Here is a 12,049-nt window from a genome sequence, read left to right on the forward strand (position 1 = left end):
CTTTCTAATTTATTTATCTTACCTGATGAATTATGATTATATAATGAAAATCGTTAAAAAGTATTTAATCAAAATTAAAATCAAAAGAAGGATTTTGAAAAAACGCTCTGAAATGTACAGCCAATCGCCCGATATTATTTGTCACGTCGAATTAGATTTTGATATAAATCGCAAGAAATACCGACCCAGGTCTCACCACGTGGAAGTTGCTGCATCTGAAGACTATAAGTAATTTATCATAAAAACATATTAATAAATATCAAAGAATTATAGAACGCAACTCTAATTCTAAAGTCTGAAAGTAAATCGATGAATTCTAATGGTTAAATTCTTATGTAACCTCCAAAAAAAAAAAAAAAGAAAAAGAAAAGAAAAAGAAAGAAAAACAATCCGAGATCTTCGAAGCAAAAAGTTAATCGTGATTAACTCTCAATGTTCTTCAATCAATTAATTAATTAATTGATTACAAACGATCTCGTTCGCACCGATTCGAGTCTTTTGTCATCGACATGATTGAGGTTATGATCGGAGAACATACTTGAAAAAAAAAAAAATGATTGAGGTTATGATCGGAGATATACTTGAAAAAAAAAATGATTGAGGTTATGATCGGAGAACATACTTGAAAAAAAAAAAATTTACTACTTACTACTTAAGAAGTTCTACGATGACAGTCGACAAACAATCGTCCACGATTTATGATCAATATTCTGATTGGGGATTTATTTCGTAGCTGGTTGAAAATGAAATGTCGAAGTTGACAGAGATATATCTTCTTCAATGGATGCTAACGAAAATTGATTCTAACGCGATCTCATCGCACGCAATCGATGCAAAAATATTTATCGTTTAATTTGCGATTAAACAATACGAACAGATTATTGACTTCTACTTTGTGACTTTTTTTTTTGTTTTTATATATATTTTTTTTTTTAACGGTACAAACACTCGATTTCGTTCTTCTAAAAGAAATGGAAAAAAAAATTTCAAAGAAAATTATTATCTTATTATATAAAATCGTTGAAATTATTGTGAAAATGTTTGATATAAAAATGTTTTAATTTACCTTATTAAATCCTCACCGACATTGTTCCAAGATTATGATCGAGAGGAATTAAAAGTAAATTAATGTAAAATAATTTAAATGTTAAATTGTTTGAGCTTTATTCAAATGTCAGAAACGAGAAGAAAATTACGACGTTCATTCATTGAAATCTAAAAAGAAAACTAATTCGATAACTGGTTAAAGTCAATTGAACGTTTCGTTTTTATTCCACGTTATATACAAGCAATGACTTTCAAAATGTATGTTTATTCAAATATTACATTAAAATTAGTTTATATTTAACCCGTGTCACAGGTTATCTATCGTTTAAATAAATAAATTATTTGCTTAAATATTAATTCATTATATTCTACGTACATCGTATATCGTTTAAATAATTATAAATTAATCGAAAATATTAATTATTTAAGATTAGCCGTACGAAAAGAGAGAGCTTCGATGTTCACTCGTCGAAGTGTAATAGAAAACTAACCTAAGTACTAACAAAGTCAATTGAGCGTTCGTTCTTTGTTGATATCGATTGTAAACAATGATCGCATACTCGAAATATAAAATTATTATTGATACGTGTATGGAATTAAAATTATTTTATATTTGATACGTTTTACGTTTGAATGAATATACAATATGTGAAAATATTTAAATTATTTAATATGACGTTTACTCATTGGAATATAAAATATGATTTTTACGATAATTATCGATCATTCGAGATTTCGTTCTTGATAATTATGTGATTTTTAAATAAAAAGAAATGCATTTTTTTTCTTTTTTGAATCAAATATACAGAGCTTTGATCATTATAAATTATTATTATTATTATTATTATTATTATTATTATTATTATTATAATTATTATTTTTATCAATTATTATTAATTTAATTATTAAGTAGAGTAGTACGTGAAATGATAGGCTATCTTTATTTTTTAAAGTTTTAATTTACTATCTAATTTAATTAACATTCAAAGAGAAATAAAAATACACACACACATACACACATACATATTTAATTATAAACTTTATTGTAGATATATAATTATGACATTAAGATAAAACTAACAAAAAAATAATTTCAGTTTGTTAAACAAATCGTCTCTATTTAACGGAAACACATTCACACGCGCGCACATACACACACGGACACACGCATCTATACACTTTATACTTCATTGAAACATTTTATACGAAAATTAATAGAGTGGGGTTAGAAAGCTTCTTCTCTTTTACCGCGAAATTCAAAAGGAGTCATTATATGAAACCTTTTCCCTTTTATTTGTTTTTTTTTTTTTTTCTATTTGAAAAATATCCGTCAAAAAACAGCATTTACGTCAATAATGAATAATTCTTGATTGATTTTTATTTTATTTTCGAAAACGAAAGTTTTCAGCGAAGCACACGATTTTTTTCGAATTTCTTGGAGAGAAAAAACAAAAGAACGAAAGTTTTGTTTTTATTTTTTTTTTTCTCTTTTTCTTTTTTTTTTTTTCCTTGAGGAAAATAAAACTTTTACGAAAAATTAAAAGAAAATAAATTTCTTCTTCGAAATCGGTCAATAATTTTATGCAACTGGTATTCGTTAATTGGTACAAATCATTATTATAAAACCAGGAATAATGAAATCCATCATGGTCGCATGGTCCATATTACTCGGCCATATTTGATTTCGTAAGTATTACAATATTTTCTCTTATTTAGGATCAAATTTGCGTTATTAAAAAATATATATATATATATATATATATATATATATATATATATATATATATATAAAAGAAAATTAAAAGAAAAAAAGAAGAAAGAAAAACATCATATCACTTAAATTTGCGAATTTATCGTCTTACGTAGTTTATGCATGTGTATATAAATTTTTTTTATAAAATAAAATAAAAATATATATATATATATATATATAAACAAAAAATTATTTTGCAATCAAAAATAAACGTACACAGATGGTCCTCGTCGTCGTCTTCGTCGTCGGACGTGGTCGTAGACGATTGTCGAACAAAAGACGAACTGTCAGAATTAAAAAATTACTTGACGAAGTAAATAAGATAACGTGACGTGTTAAAGGTCAATTAGAAAAGACAAGTGGGATGTCATTCACTAAAACAGGCGTTCACCATTTTATCGAGATCTCAATTAAGGTTCCAAGTTTGTAATCTTGAGAATAGGAACGATCCTAACCTCTTTATATCGCTGTTAACATGGGTAAGCATTTGCAATATGTTATCATTAAATTTATATATATATCCATATAAAATATATTATTAATCGATAATACGTTCAGTTCGAACGTTTTCGTCGTACTGAAATCGATAAAGTTACAAGCTCTGTTAAATGCATTATTTTCTTTTTTTTTTTTTTTTTTTCCTAATCTTATCTATGAGTAAGTCTTGAAAGGTTGACTCATTGATGAATCCAATCATTCTTGTCATAATTGTAAAATAGACATTGTATATTTTATTTTATAATAATGTCGGAAAATAGATTAAATGACATCTCTGAATTTTTACCATTGCGTAGAAATTTTCTAAGTGACATTAGTTTAGGAAGATATTCAGAACGTAGTCTGCATGAAAGTCATTTAGAAAATAAATCTTATCGTAAGTTTCGTTATATCTTAAACCAATCATTTATATATAAGAAAACATTAGTTTTTAATCAATGAATAAAATGACAATATTATTGTTGATAAATATGATTAAATGTTATTTCATTTTAGGAAACATGTGCAATGATTGTATGGCCAGAGTGCCTTATGCAACTCTTATAGCAACTATTATGTGTTGTTTGGGTGTTGGAATATTTTGTGGCACTATGTATAGAGGTGTTACTATATGTTCTCTTATGATGGATCAGGTATATATATATATATATATTATTTGTTTTATAACCTTTAAATATTAGGTTAGAAACTATGAAACGAGCGTTGAATGAAAATAAAAAAACTAAACAAAAAAGCACCCATTTCATAGTTTCCAACCTAATACTTATATATTAGATTGGAAACTATGAAACGGGCGTTGAATGAAAATAAAGAAACTAAACAAAAAAGTACCCATTTCATAGTTTCCAACCTAATACTTATATATTAGATTGGAAACTATGAAACGGGCGTTGAATGAAAATAAAAAAACTAAACAAAAAAGCACCTATTTCATAATTTCCAACCTAATAGCATTGACGTTAAAATATATAATATATATATATATATATATATATATATATAATATATATATATATATATATATATATATATATATTTTCATATTAATATTTTTCAAAGGTATTTCATTTGAGACTTGGCTGGTTGGAAGCATTACAATTGGTTCTTGCTATAATAGGAGCTAGCATGGCTGCTTTAGGCTTTATGATTTTATGCGTTGGTTGTCTTGCAACAGGTGCAACAAGACATAAAGTATATAGAGCATGGCGATCTAGAGTAGGAGGTCGTATTTCATGTGCTGTTGTGAGTAGATATTATATATTTTCTTATTAATGCATTTTATCATAAACTTCATTAACCAAGTAAATATATAAATTGTATTTCTTTTCAGTTCATGACCATTACATACGTATCGCAATTGATCTGGCTTGTTATATTTGCAATTTTAATTGTAATCACATTTCTATTTACTATATTTTGGGGATTGTGCAGTAATCCTCGTGTTCAGTCTCTCGATCAATGCATCGATTTTACTCAATTCAGTAAGCTATTGTACATTTTCTTTCTATCTTTTTCTTTCTATTTACAGATATTATATAAATAATATCTGTAAGCTTAACGATACGATAGAATAATTTATTTCTTATTTATATATATATATATATATATATTTTTTTTTTTTTTTCTTTTATATAGGTTTTCTATTTCCAAATAATACAAGAACGGAAGACATGAAAGTTTGCGGATCTCAAGAGGTCAAACTCTTTTGTAAAGATTTCGTTCAAAATGCAGAAGTGATGTTCATTTTGGCAACAATTGCCGCAATATTGGCGATCCTAAGTTTAACGCATTATTTAATGTGTTTGTCTGCCAATTATGCGCACATACGTGATCATGAAAAATTTCAAGAATTACAAGAATTACAATATCTTCAAGATCCTGGTGATCCAGATTCTCCGCAACCTGGAATGGGAACTTTAAGCTCTCATCATCATGCTAAAGATAGATTCTAGGATACAGCCCGTGAGATCTTCGCTATGAATCCATTATAACGTTGACTGCTTCTATCCTATAGAAGCTTATAAAAATTCAGAACTGGATTGACAACATTAATTCATTAATCTTTCATTGTACCTATTACTCAGTATACTACTTATCGAATATTAGTCGCAGTAGTTTACTGATTCAGAGGATCTTACGGGAATACTCTATGCCGTCCATTATCTGCGACTGTCTTGTAAGCATTTTATTTTATTTCTTTTTTACATTCCTTAAGTTTTTCTTCTTTATTATTATTTTTTTTTTTTTTTGTATATCGTTTAATAGTATATTATCATTTATTTTAATTTTTCTTTTTCAATATTTTTTTTTTTTTTTTTTTTTTTTTTTTTTTTTTTTTTTTTTTATTATAATAAGAAGTAATCTATAAAAGATAAAATGAATAATGACTTCAGAGATATATAATCTATGAATGTTATATAAAACTCGACAATATATTATTAAGATTGAAAGAGATATATGCACAAAGTATTCATAAAAATGAATAGACATATCCTGAAAAATATATCTCATATTTTATTATATTATAAATTATTCCAAGTAATCATTTTATTTCGCTACCTTCTCTTTTATTTTTTTTTTTTTTGTTTTTTACTTGTTATTATTTGTGTTCATTAAATTAAAATTATTATTATTTTATACATATATATATAACAATTTTTTTTTCCTTTTTTTTTTTTAGTAAATTCTAAAAAGTATATATATTACAGTCATAAAAAAACTTAAGAAATAATGATTCTTAAAATAGTATATTTTATTGATGAATAATTATATATATATATTATATGTTATATATATATATATATATTGACAAATATATTGTCTTTATAATAATCATCTATTAGTGTATTTGTCAATACAAAGCACAATTTCAATAATAATTAATAATGAAAGGACAATATAATTTAATATAAAGAAATACTTGGGTGTGCAAAAGTGCCAAATTATTAATGAAAAAAATTGAATTATTAAAAAAGAAAAGAAATGAATAACATGTTTATTGCATGTTAATGTTTAAAAAGATAAAGGAAAAAAAAAAAAAAAAAAAACAAAGAGAAATTTTTTAATAATATACATACAAAAACTAAGTCTGACTTATGGATATTTCTTTGCCTACTTGATTTATTAATACATATACATATACATATATATATATATATATATATATATATTTGTGTGTTTTAATTTTGAGAAATATATATTTATATGTATTACATTCTATAATGACATAATTAAACAGACTGATTATATGTATTTCATATTCAGTACAAAATTAATTTTTATTATTACATTATAAATATGTAATGTAAAGAGAGTTGCACATCGATTTGGTAAATTAAATTATATCAATTAATTTTGTTTCTTATACTTTATATATATATATATATATATATATATATACGGTGTAAAAGCACTTTGTATATTATGATGTATTACAAAAATAAAAAAAGAAAATGAAAAAAACAAAAGAAAAGAAATAATTAAGTTGAACATAATGCATAATAAGAATTTTTGAACAATTATATTTCCAAATAATCATTGGTATAAACAAATTTATTTATTTATTTTTTTTTCTTTTTTTCTTTTTTTTTTTTTTTTTTTTTTTTTTTTTTCTTTTTTATTTACAATTATCACTTTCATTTTGTACAGATTTTTAATTGGTTTGTATATACTCGTCATCAAATTGAAAATCCAATTCGAGATCGAGCGCACTGATTTCTTGCAGTGTGTTAATAAATGTATATCGTGAAAATATCATATATAATTTTCTAAACCAAACATATTGTGACTTGTGTGCTTTCATGGCGTTCTATAAAGTGAGAAAAATATATCTTTAATTTTCGGGGAAAAAGAAAAAAGAAAAAAAAAAAAAAAAAAAGAACGAACAAAAGGAAAAAAAATTTTTTCATATTTGCTTGTTAGAAAAATTTTTTGTGAATATATTCGAACTTACTCTTATATTTTTTCTTTGTTCATACGTAAGTAAATACCAATATGATGCAGAAAGTAAACTGATTGGTAAATCTAAGAGCTGAACATATTTTCTAGCAATGTTCACAGATTCCAATGCATATAACTTACAATCTGCAATTCATTTTCACTACTCGTTATTCACAATTCATTTTTTTTTTGTTATATTAATTATAATTAAATATTAATGATACTAACAAGATGGGACTTTTTTTTCAATACATAAAGCAGCAATTGCAAAATAGAGAGAGATATGATTTTTATGCTTGCTTACACCATATTTATCAAAAGTAATAACAGCATCAATCTTATAGCTCTCTATATAATGTAATATACTTTCAGCTAAAACATCGACAGGCCATTTTATAGATTGACTGTCCGGTAATTCGCTGCTCCTATACATTAATTTAACAATTTGATAATTGTTGATCAAATTTATATGGAACGCGTTGATAAATACTATTACTTACATTATAATTGTAACATTTGCATCTGGTATACCGAGTAATTTCGTACAATTCCATAATTCTTCTTTCCTCTGTTTATTTCCACCTACAATAAGACTTATAAACATCAATAGATGCAATGTTTATGCATTCAACTTGTAACTATTTTAATAAACATTTCAATTAAATCATATATATTATAAAATAATTCTATATATATATATATATATATATATATATATATATATATATATATATAAATATATATATACCAAAAGAAAAGCATAGTAGATATATATTGCTGATCTTTGATCGAGTGACCCAATATATCATAGGTCCAAAAAACATAACTTCATCATCTGGATGAGCAGTAACTAATAATATTCTACGGGGAGGACCAGGAAGTTGCCACGCAGTATGATTAACTCTTTTTAAGATTACATAGAAAAATATACAAACGCAAATGTACGCGAGAAAAGCTATTAACAATTGCCAAGAAATTTCTTTGATATAATAACACCACCAACAAACTAATTCATTAATTTGATCATTCAAGTACTCTTTTAATAAATCAATATCTAATAATTCTAACATCCACATATTTATATTTGATAATTTTTTAAATGAACATATATATATATATGTATATATATATGTATATGTACAAATATAAATATTAACTTCTAATATAAAAAATTAAAATAGTAATCATTTGGTTGAAATATTGAGGTTATGTTATTATTGGTAATCCTTATAACTAACTTTGACTTTTATACAGATGACATCTTATCATTCTTTTACGATAATTAATAATTAATATCTTTTTTTGTTGAATGCACATCGCGACGTATAAATTTATATATTTTATTTACTACTAAATTATTGTGAAATAATATTTGTCAAATTATATAATCTGATTAATATTAAAGATTTTTAATTTATGATATGTCATTTATATAACACTTATTAAATGATTCACAAATTTTTAATATAAATAATCTTTAATTGCGTGAGCATTGTGTAATCTTTTTGCGAACGAGGTAAGGATTTAAAATATTTTTTATAACAAGGATACCACCATCTTAAACATTAACTTTAATCTTATCTTTCGTTCAATCGATGAAAATTGTAGACGGCGCTATGGTATCACAGAAGAGCCTACCAAAAAGTTACAGATGGCGCTGTAGTATTAAGAAATGACCAATCAGAAGGTTGTAGATGGCGCTGTTGTATTAAGCAGTGACCAATTAGAAGGTTTCAGATGGTACTGTATTACTATGCGTACAAATTATTTTACTACGAAATATAGTGTCAAAGTAAGTGGTAATTGTTTGTCATGAGTTTGTCTTTTGAAGAAAAATTAATAATAATTATTACAAGTTATATCACGTAGAAACATATGTTATTATTATTAATTCATTTACTTAATTATTATGTATATATTTTACAGAATGGATTACCGACTTTTACAAATATATCTTTGAAGAGGTTAGGTGGCAAAGGTTATGTGAATAACATCGAAAAGTTGGCTTGAAAAATATATTAATTCCACGATGGTTAATAAAGATGGAAAGATAGATCTGTATCGTGATACTCCTATAAGATATTTAGGTAATATTAATGAAATTATTAATCATTGTCATTTCAATCTTTATTAATCGTTTCAACTTTTCCTCTGCCGTTTACAATTTCATTGATTAGAAAATATTACATTTAATAAATAAAATCGATATTATTCATTCCATTCAATTGATATTATTCGTTATATTATTATATTAGGTTATTATTATATTAGGTTATGCTAATGAAGTCGGAGAGGCATTTCGACACATGATTCCAAGATCTGTTGTATGGTTAACTTATGTTATTTCTTCCGGTTATGTCTTAGCTGATACGATAGATAAAGGTTATCACGTGTATCAGGTAAAACGATTTTATTTATTATTAAAATTAAAATATATATATATATATATACATATGTATATATTTAAAATCGTTTTTATTTACAGAATGATCAAACTTCGCAAAAGATGAAACATGTTATGCTATCAACTGCGGACACTTTATTATGGCAGTCATTTGCATCCGTCATAATTCCAGGTTTTACTATTAACAGACTTTGTATGGCAGTACAATATGCTCAAAAAAATGCAACTAACTTAATTTTAAAGAATCCTTGGTTACCGACAATTGTCGGTTTATTATCTGTACCGCTTATAATACATCCTATAGATTATGTCGTAGAAGAAACGATGAATACTACTTATAGAAAATGGATCGATCATTATCCCAAGCGCAATAATGACAAAGCTAGGGATGATAAATAAAAATAAAAAATAAAAAAAAAAAAAAAAGAGGAAAAAAAAGCGGAGAAAAAAAAAGAAAAGGCAAAGCCATAATTCAATATAAGTGCACTTTAATATTCTGAGTACAATAATTGATCTACGTCTTATCGATCTTTATATGGTTTTTTTTTTTTTTTTTCTTCTTTTCTCTTAAGATGATATAAATACGGCTTAAGATATGAATAAAATTAAATAACGATAACATTGTAAATAGTAATATCGAATCGATGAAATTTCATGATTCAAATATATTTAATATTTATGCGATTATCAGAGTTTCATACTCTTGACGCACAATAAAACAATGTGTTCAACGTGTTCTAACGTATTTGGGAATATTCATTAGTTTTTATTTTGTAAAAAAAAAAGAACAAAAAAAAAAAAAAAAACAAAAAAAAAAAAGTTTCTCTTCCTTTCTTTTACTCTTCTTTCTTTTTCTTTTTTCTTTTTTTCTTTTCTTTCTTTTTTCTTTTTTTTTTTTTGTACAATCCAATACGATTCAGTATAACGTCGTTCGCTTTAGCATTGTGATTGATAGAGATTTATTATAAATGTGAATACGTACGTTAATCACAGATATAGATTTTCTTTTTATTTAATATTTTATTTTATCAACGATAAATTAATATTATCAAGTAAAGCGTAGTAATCGACGAATCGAATTTTTTTTTACGATTCGAATGTTATTCATTTGTCGTTTTGTATTTATCGTTTTTAACGAATACGACGTGGACGAACGAATTGCCTGTCATACCACAGTATGACACACACACACACACACACACACATATATATATATATATGTATGTATGTATGTATGTATGTATATATATATTTCTTTTCTTTTCTTTTTTTTTTCTTTTTCCTCTCGTGACTGAATTTTTTTTTCCTTCCATCAGCGTTACAATCAACGTGTCAATCAAGAAGAAAAAGTGATCGTATTTCTTTTGAAAAATTGACGGTAGGTGGATTGATAATGGAAACGCGTGAATGAGAAATGCATTTACGACGATAAATATAAATTTTAGTTTTCAAGCGCTTATTAAAATTTTAACATTACGTACAAGAAGAAATAGAAAGAAAAGAGAAGAAGAAAAAAAAGGAAAAGAAAAAGAAGAAGAAGAAATTGCAGACTAAGGAAAAAAAAAAGAAATAAAAAAAAAAAAAAAATAATAATAATAATAATAATAATGATAATGATAAGAAGAAGAAGAAGATGAAGAAAATTAGTTCAATTTTACAGAAGAAAGAGAAAGAACAATTCGTTTTTTAATCGTGGGCCACAGGTGACCCACGTGGCCTGAATGGATCCTCTTTAAAAATCGTGGGCCACAGGTGACCCACGTGGCCTAAATGGACCTTTTCTTTAACCGTGGGCCACAGGTGACCCACGTGGCCTAAATGGATCTTCTTTAAAAATCGTGGGTCACAGGTGACCCACGTGGCCTGAATGGATTTTTTTAAAAATTGTGGGCCACAGGTGACCCACGTGGCCTAAATGGACCTTTTCTTTAACCGTGGGCCATAGGTGACCCACATGGCCTAAATGGATCTTCTGTAAAAGTCGTGGGCCACAGGTGACCCACGTGGCCTGAATGGATTTTTTAAAAAATTGTGGGCCACAGGTCACCCACGTGGCCTGAATGAATTTGTTTACAAATTGTGGGCCACAGGTGACCCACGTGGCCTGAATGGATTTTTTTTTTTTTTTTAAAATCGTGGACCACAGGTGATCCACGTGGGTTGAATGGATCTTTTTTAAAAATCGTGGCTTAACTGGACTAGTAGCGTGAAAATAATTCGCCATGTTTGATCATTTGCCGTGCAAAGAAATTCACGGTTGACGTGTCACGCACGTCATTTTTTTTTTATTCTGCAACAATCGCCTGACAACGTGTGTAACACGTCGCTCGCGTTCCGATAACGGAAGCATCTTGACGTGCGTGGCACGTCTTTCCACCGCATGTGGTTAAATAAAAAATAAAAAATTT

At 26.2% G+C, this 12,049-nt stretch overlaps 3 protein-coding genes and 1 long non-coding RNA gene across 6 annotated transcripts; 2 read left to right on the forward strand and 2 right to left on the reverse strand.

The window, feature by feature from the left end:
• Positions 1-518: 518 nt before the first annotated feature.
• LOC124432459 lies at positions 519-1,843 on the reverse strand. Its single transcript, XR_006944269.1, has 2 exons — positions 1,067-1,843; positions 519-962 (listed from the first exon to the last, which is right to left on the reverse strand). It is a non-coding gene; the product is annotated as an uncharacterized LOC124432459 (long non-coding RNA).
• Positions 1,844-2,052: 209 nt separating this feature from the next.
• On the forward strand, positions 2,053-5,802 carry LOC124432370 (neuronal membrane glycoprotein M6-a). Of its 2 annotated transcripts, XM_046981288.1 has the most exons (6): positions 2,053-2,733; positions 3,021-3,279; positions 3,794-3,930; positions 4,358-4,540; positions 4,629-4,779; positions 4,934-5,802. In XM_046981288.1, the coding sequence occupies exons 2-6, from the start codon at positions 3,276-3,278 to the stop codon at positions 5,248-5,250; spliced, it is 792 nt and encodes a 263-aa protein (XP_046837244.1). In that variant the 5' UTR covers positions 2,053-2,733; positions 3,021-3,275; the 3' UTR covers positions 5,251-5,802. The 2 variants fall into 2 exon arrangements, with proteins under 2 accessions (XP_046837244.1, XP_046837243.1); XM_046981287.1 differs by lacking the exons at positions 2,053-2,733; positions 3,021-3,279 and adding an exon at positions 3,492-3,674.
• Positions 5,803-6,863: 1,061 nt separating this feature from the next.
• Positions 6,864-8,785, reverse strand: LOC124432497 (N-acetylglucosaminyl-phosphatidylinositol de-N-acetylase). Its single transcript, XM_046981482.1, has 5 exons — positions 7,986-8,785; positions 7,738-7,819; positions 7,466-7,662; positions 7,251-7,381; positions 6,864-7,106 (listed from the first exon to the last, which is right to left on the reverse strand). Exons 1-5 carry the CDS (start codon positions 8,311-8,313, stop codon positions 6,951-6,953), a joined length of 894 nt encoding a protein of 297 aa, XP_046837438.1. The 5' UTR covers positions 8,314-8,785; the 3' UTR covers positions 6,864-6,950.
• Positions 8,786-8,891: 106 nt separating this feature from the next.
• Positions 8,892-10,386, forward strand: LOC124432498 (mitochondrial fission process protein 1). Of its 2 annotated transcripts, XM_046981484.1 has the most exons (4): positions 8,892-9,029; positions 9,164-9,324; positions 9,509-9,636; positions 9,723-10,386. In XM_046981484.1, the coding sequence occupies exons 2-4, from the start codon at positions 9,267-9,269 to the stop codon at positions 10,038-10,040; spliced, it is 504 nt and encodes a 167-aa protein (XP_046837440.1). In that variant the 5' UTR covers positions 8,892-9,029; positions 9,164-9,266; the 3' UTR covers positions 10,041-10,386. The 2 variants fall into 2 exon arrangements, with proteins under 2 accessions (XP_046837440.1, XP_046837441.1); XM_046981485.1 differs by lacking the exon at positions 8,892-9,029 and having other exon boundaries at positions 9,176-9,324; positions 9,493-9,636.
• The last annotated feature ends 1,663 nt before the right edge of the window (positions 10,387-12,049 follow it).

The sequence above is a fragment of the Vespa crabro genome, chromosome 25 (assembly GCF_910589235.1).
Source record: "Vespa crabro chromosome 25, iyVesCrab1.2, whole genome shotgun sequence".
Lineage (NCBI taxonomy): Eukaryota > Metazoa > Arthropoda > Insecta > Hymenoptera > Vespidae > Vespa > Vespa crabro.

Bases quoted from the DNA above. Each gene is read 5' to 3' on its own strand.
- LOC124432370 (XM_046981287.1), top strand. From the start codon at position 3,545: ATGTCGGAAAATAGATTAAATGACATCTCTGAATTTTTACCATTGCGT. The intron at 4,541-4,628 runs GTGAGTAGATAT...ATTTCTTTTCAG, and splicing joins GTCGTATTTCATGTGCTGTT to TTCATGACCATTACATACGT. The intron at 4,780-4,933 runs GTAAGCTATTGT...TCTTTTATATAG, and splicing joins CATCGATTTTACTCAATTCA to GTTTTCTATTTCCAAATAAT.
- LOC124432497 (XM_046981482.1), bottom strand. From the start codon at position 8,313: ATGTGGATGTTAGAATTATTAGATATTGATTTATTAAAAGAGTACTTG. The intron at 7,820-7,985 runs GTATATATATAT...GTCTTATTGTAG, and splicing joins TCTACTATGCTTTTCTTTTG to GTGGAAATAAACAGAGGAAA. The intron at 7,663-7,737 runs GTAAGTAATAGT...ATTAATGTATAG, and splicing joins GCAAATGTTACAATTATAAT to GAGCAGCGAATTACCGGACA.
- LOC124432498 (XM_046981484.1), top strand. From the start codon at position 9,267: ATGGTTAATAAAGATGGAAAGATAGATCTGTATCGTGATACTCCTATA. The intron at 9,325-9,508 runs GTAATATTAATG...TTATTATATTAG, and splicing joins TACTCCTATAAGATATTTAG to GTTATGCTAATGAAGTCGGA. The intron at 9,637-9,722 runs GTAAAACGATTT...TTTTATTTACAG, and splicing joins AAGGTTATCACGTGTATCAG to AATGATCAAACTTCGCAAAA.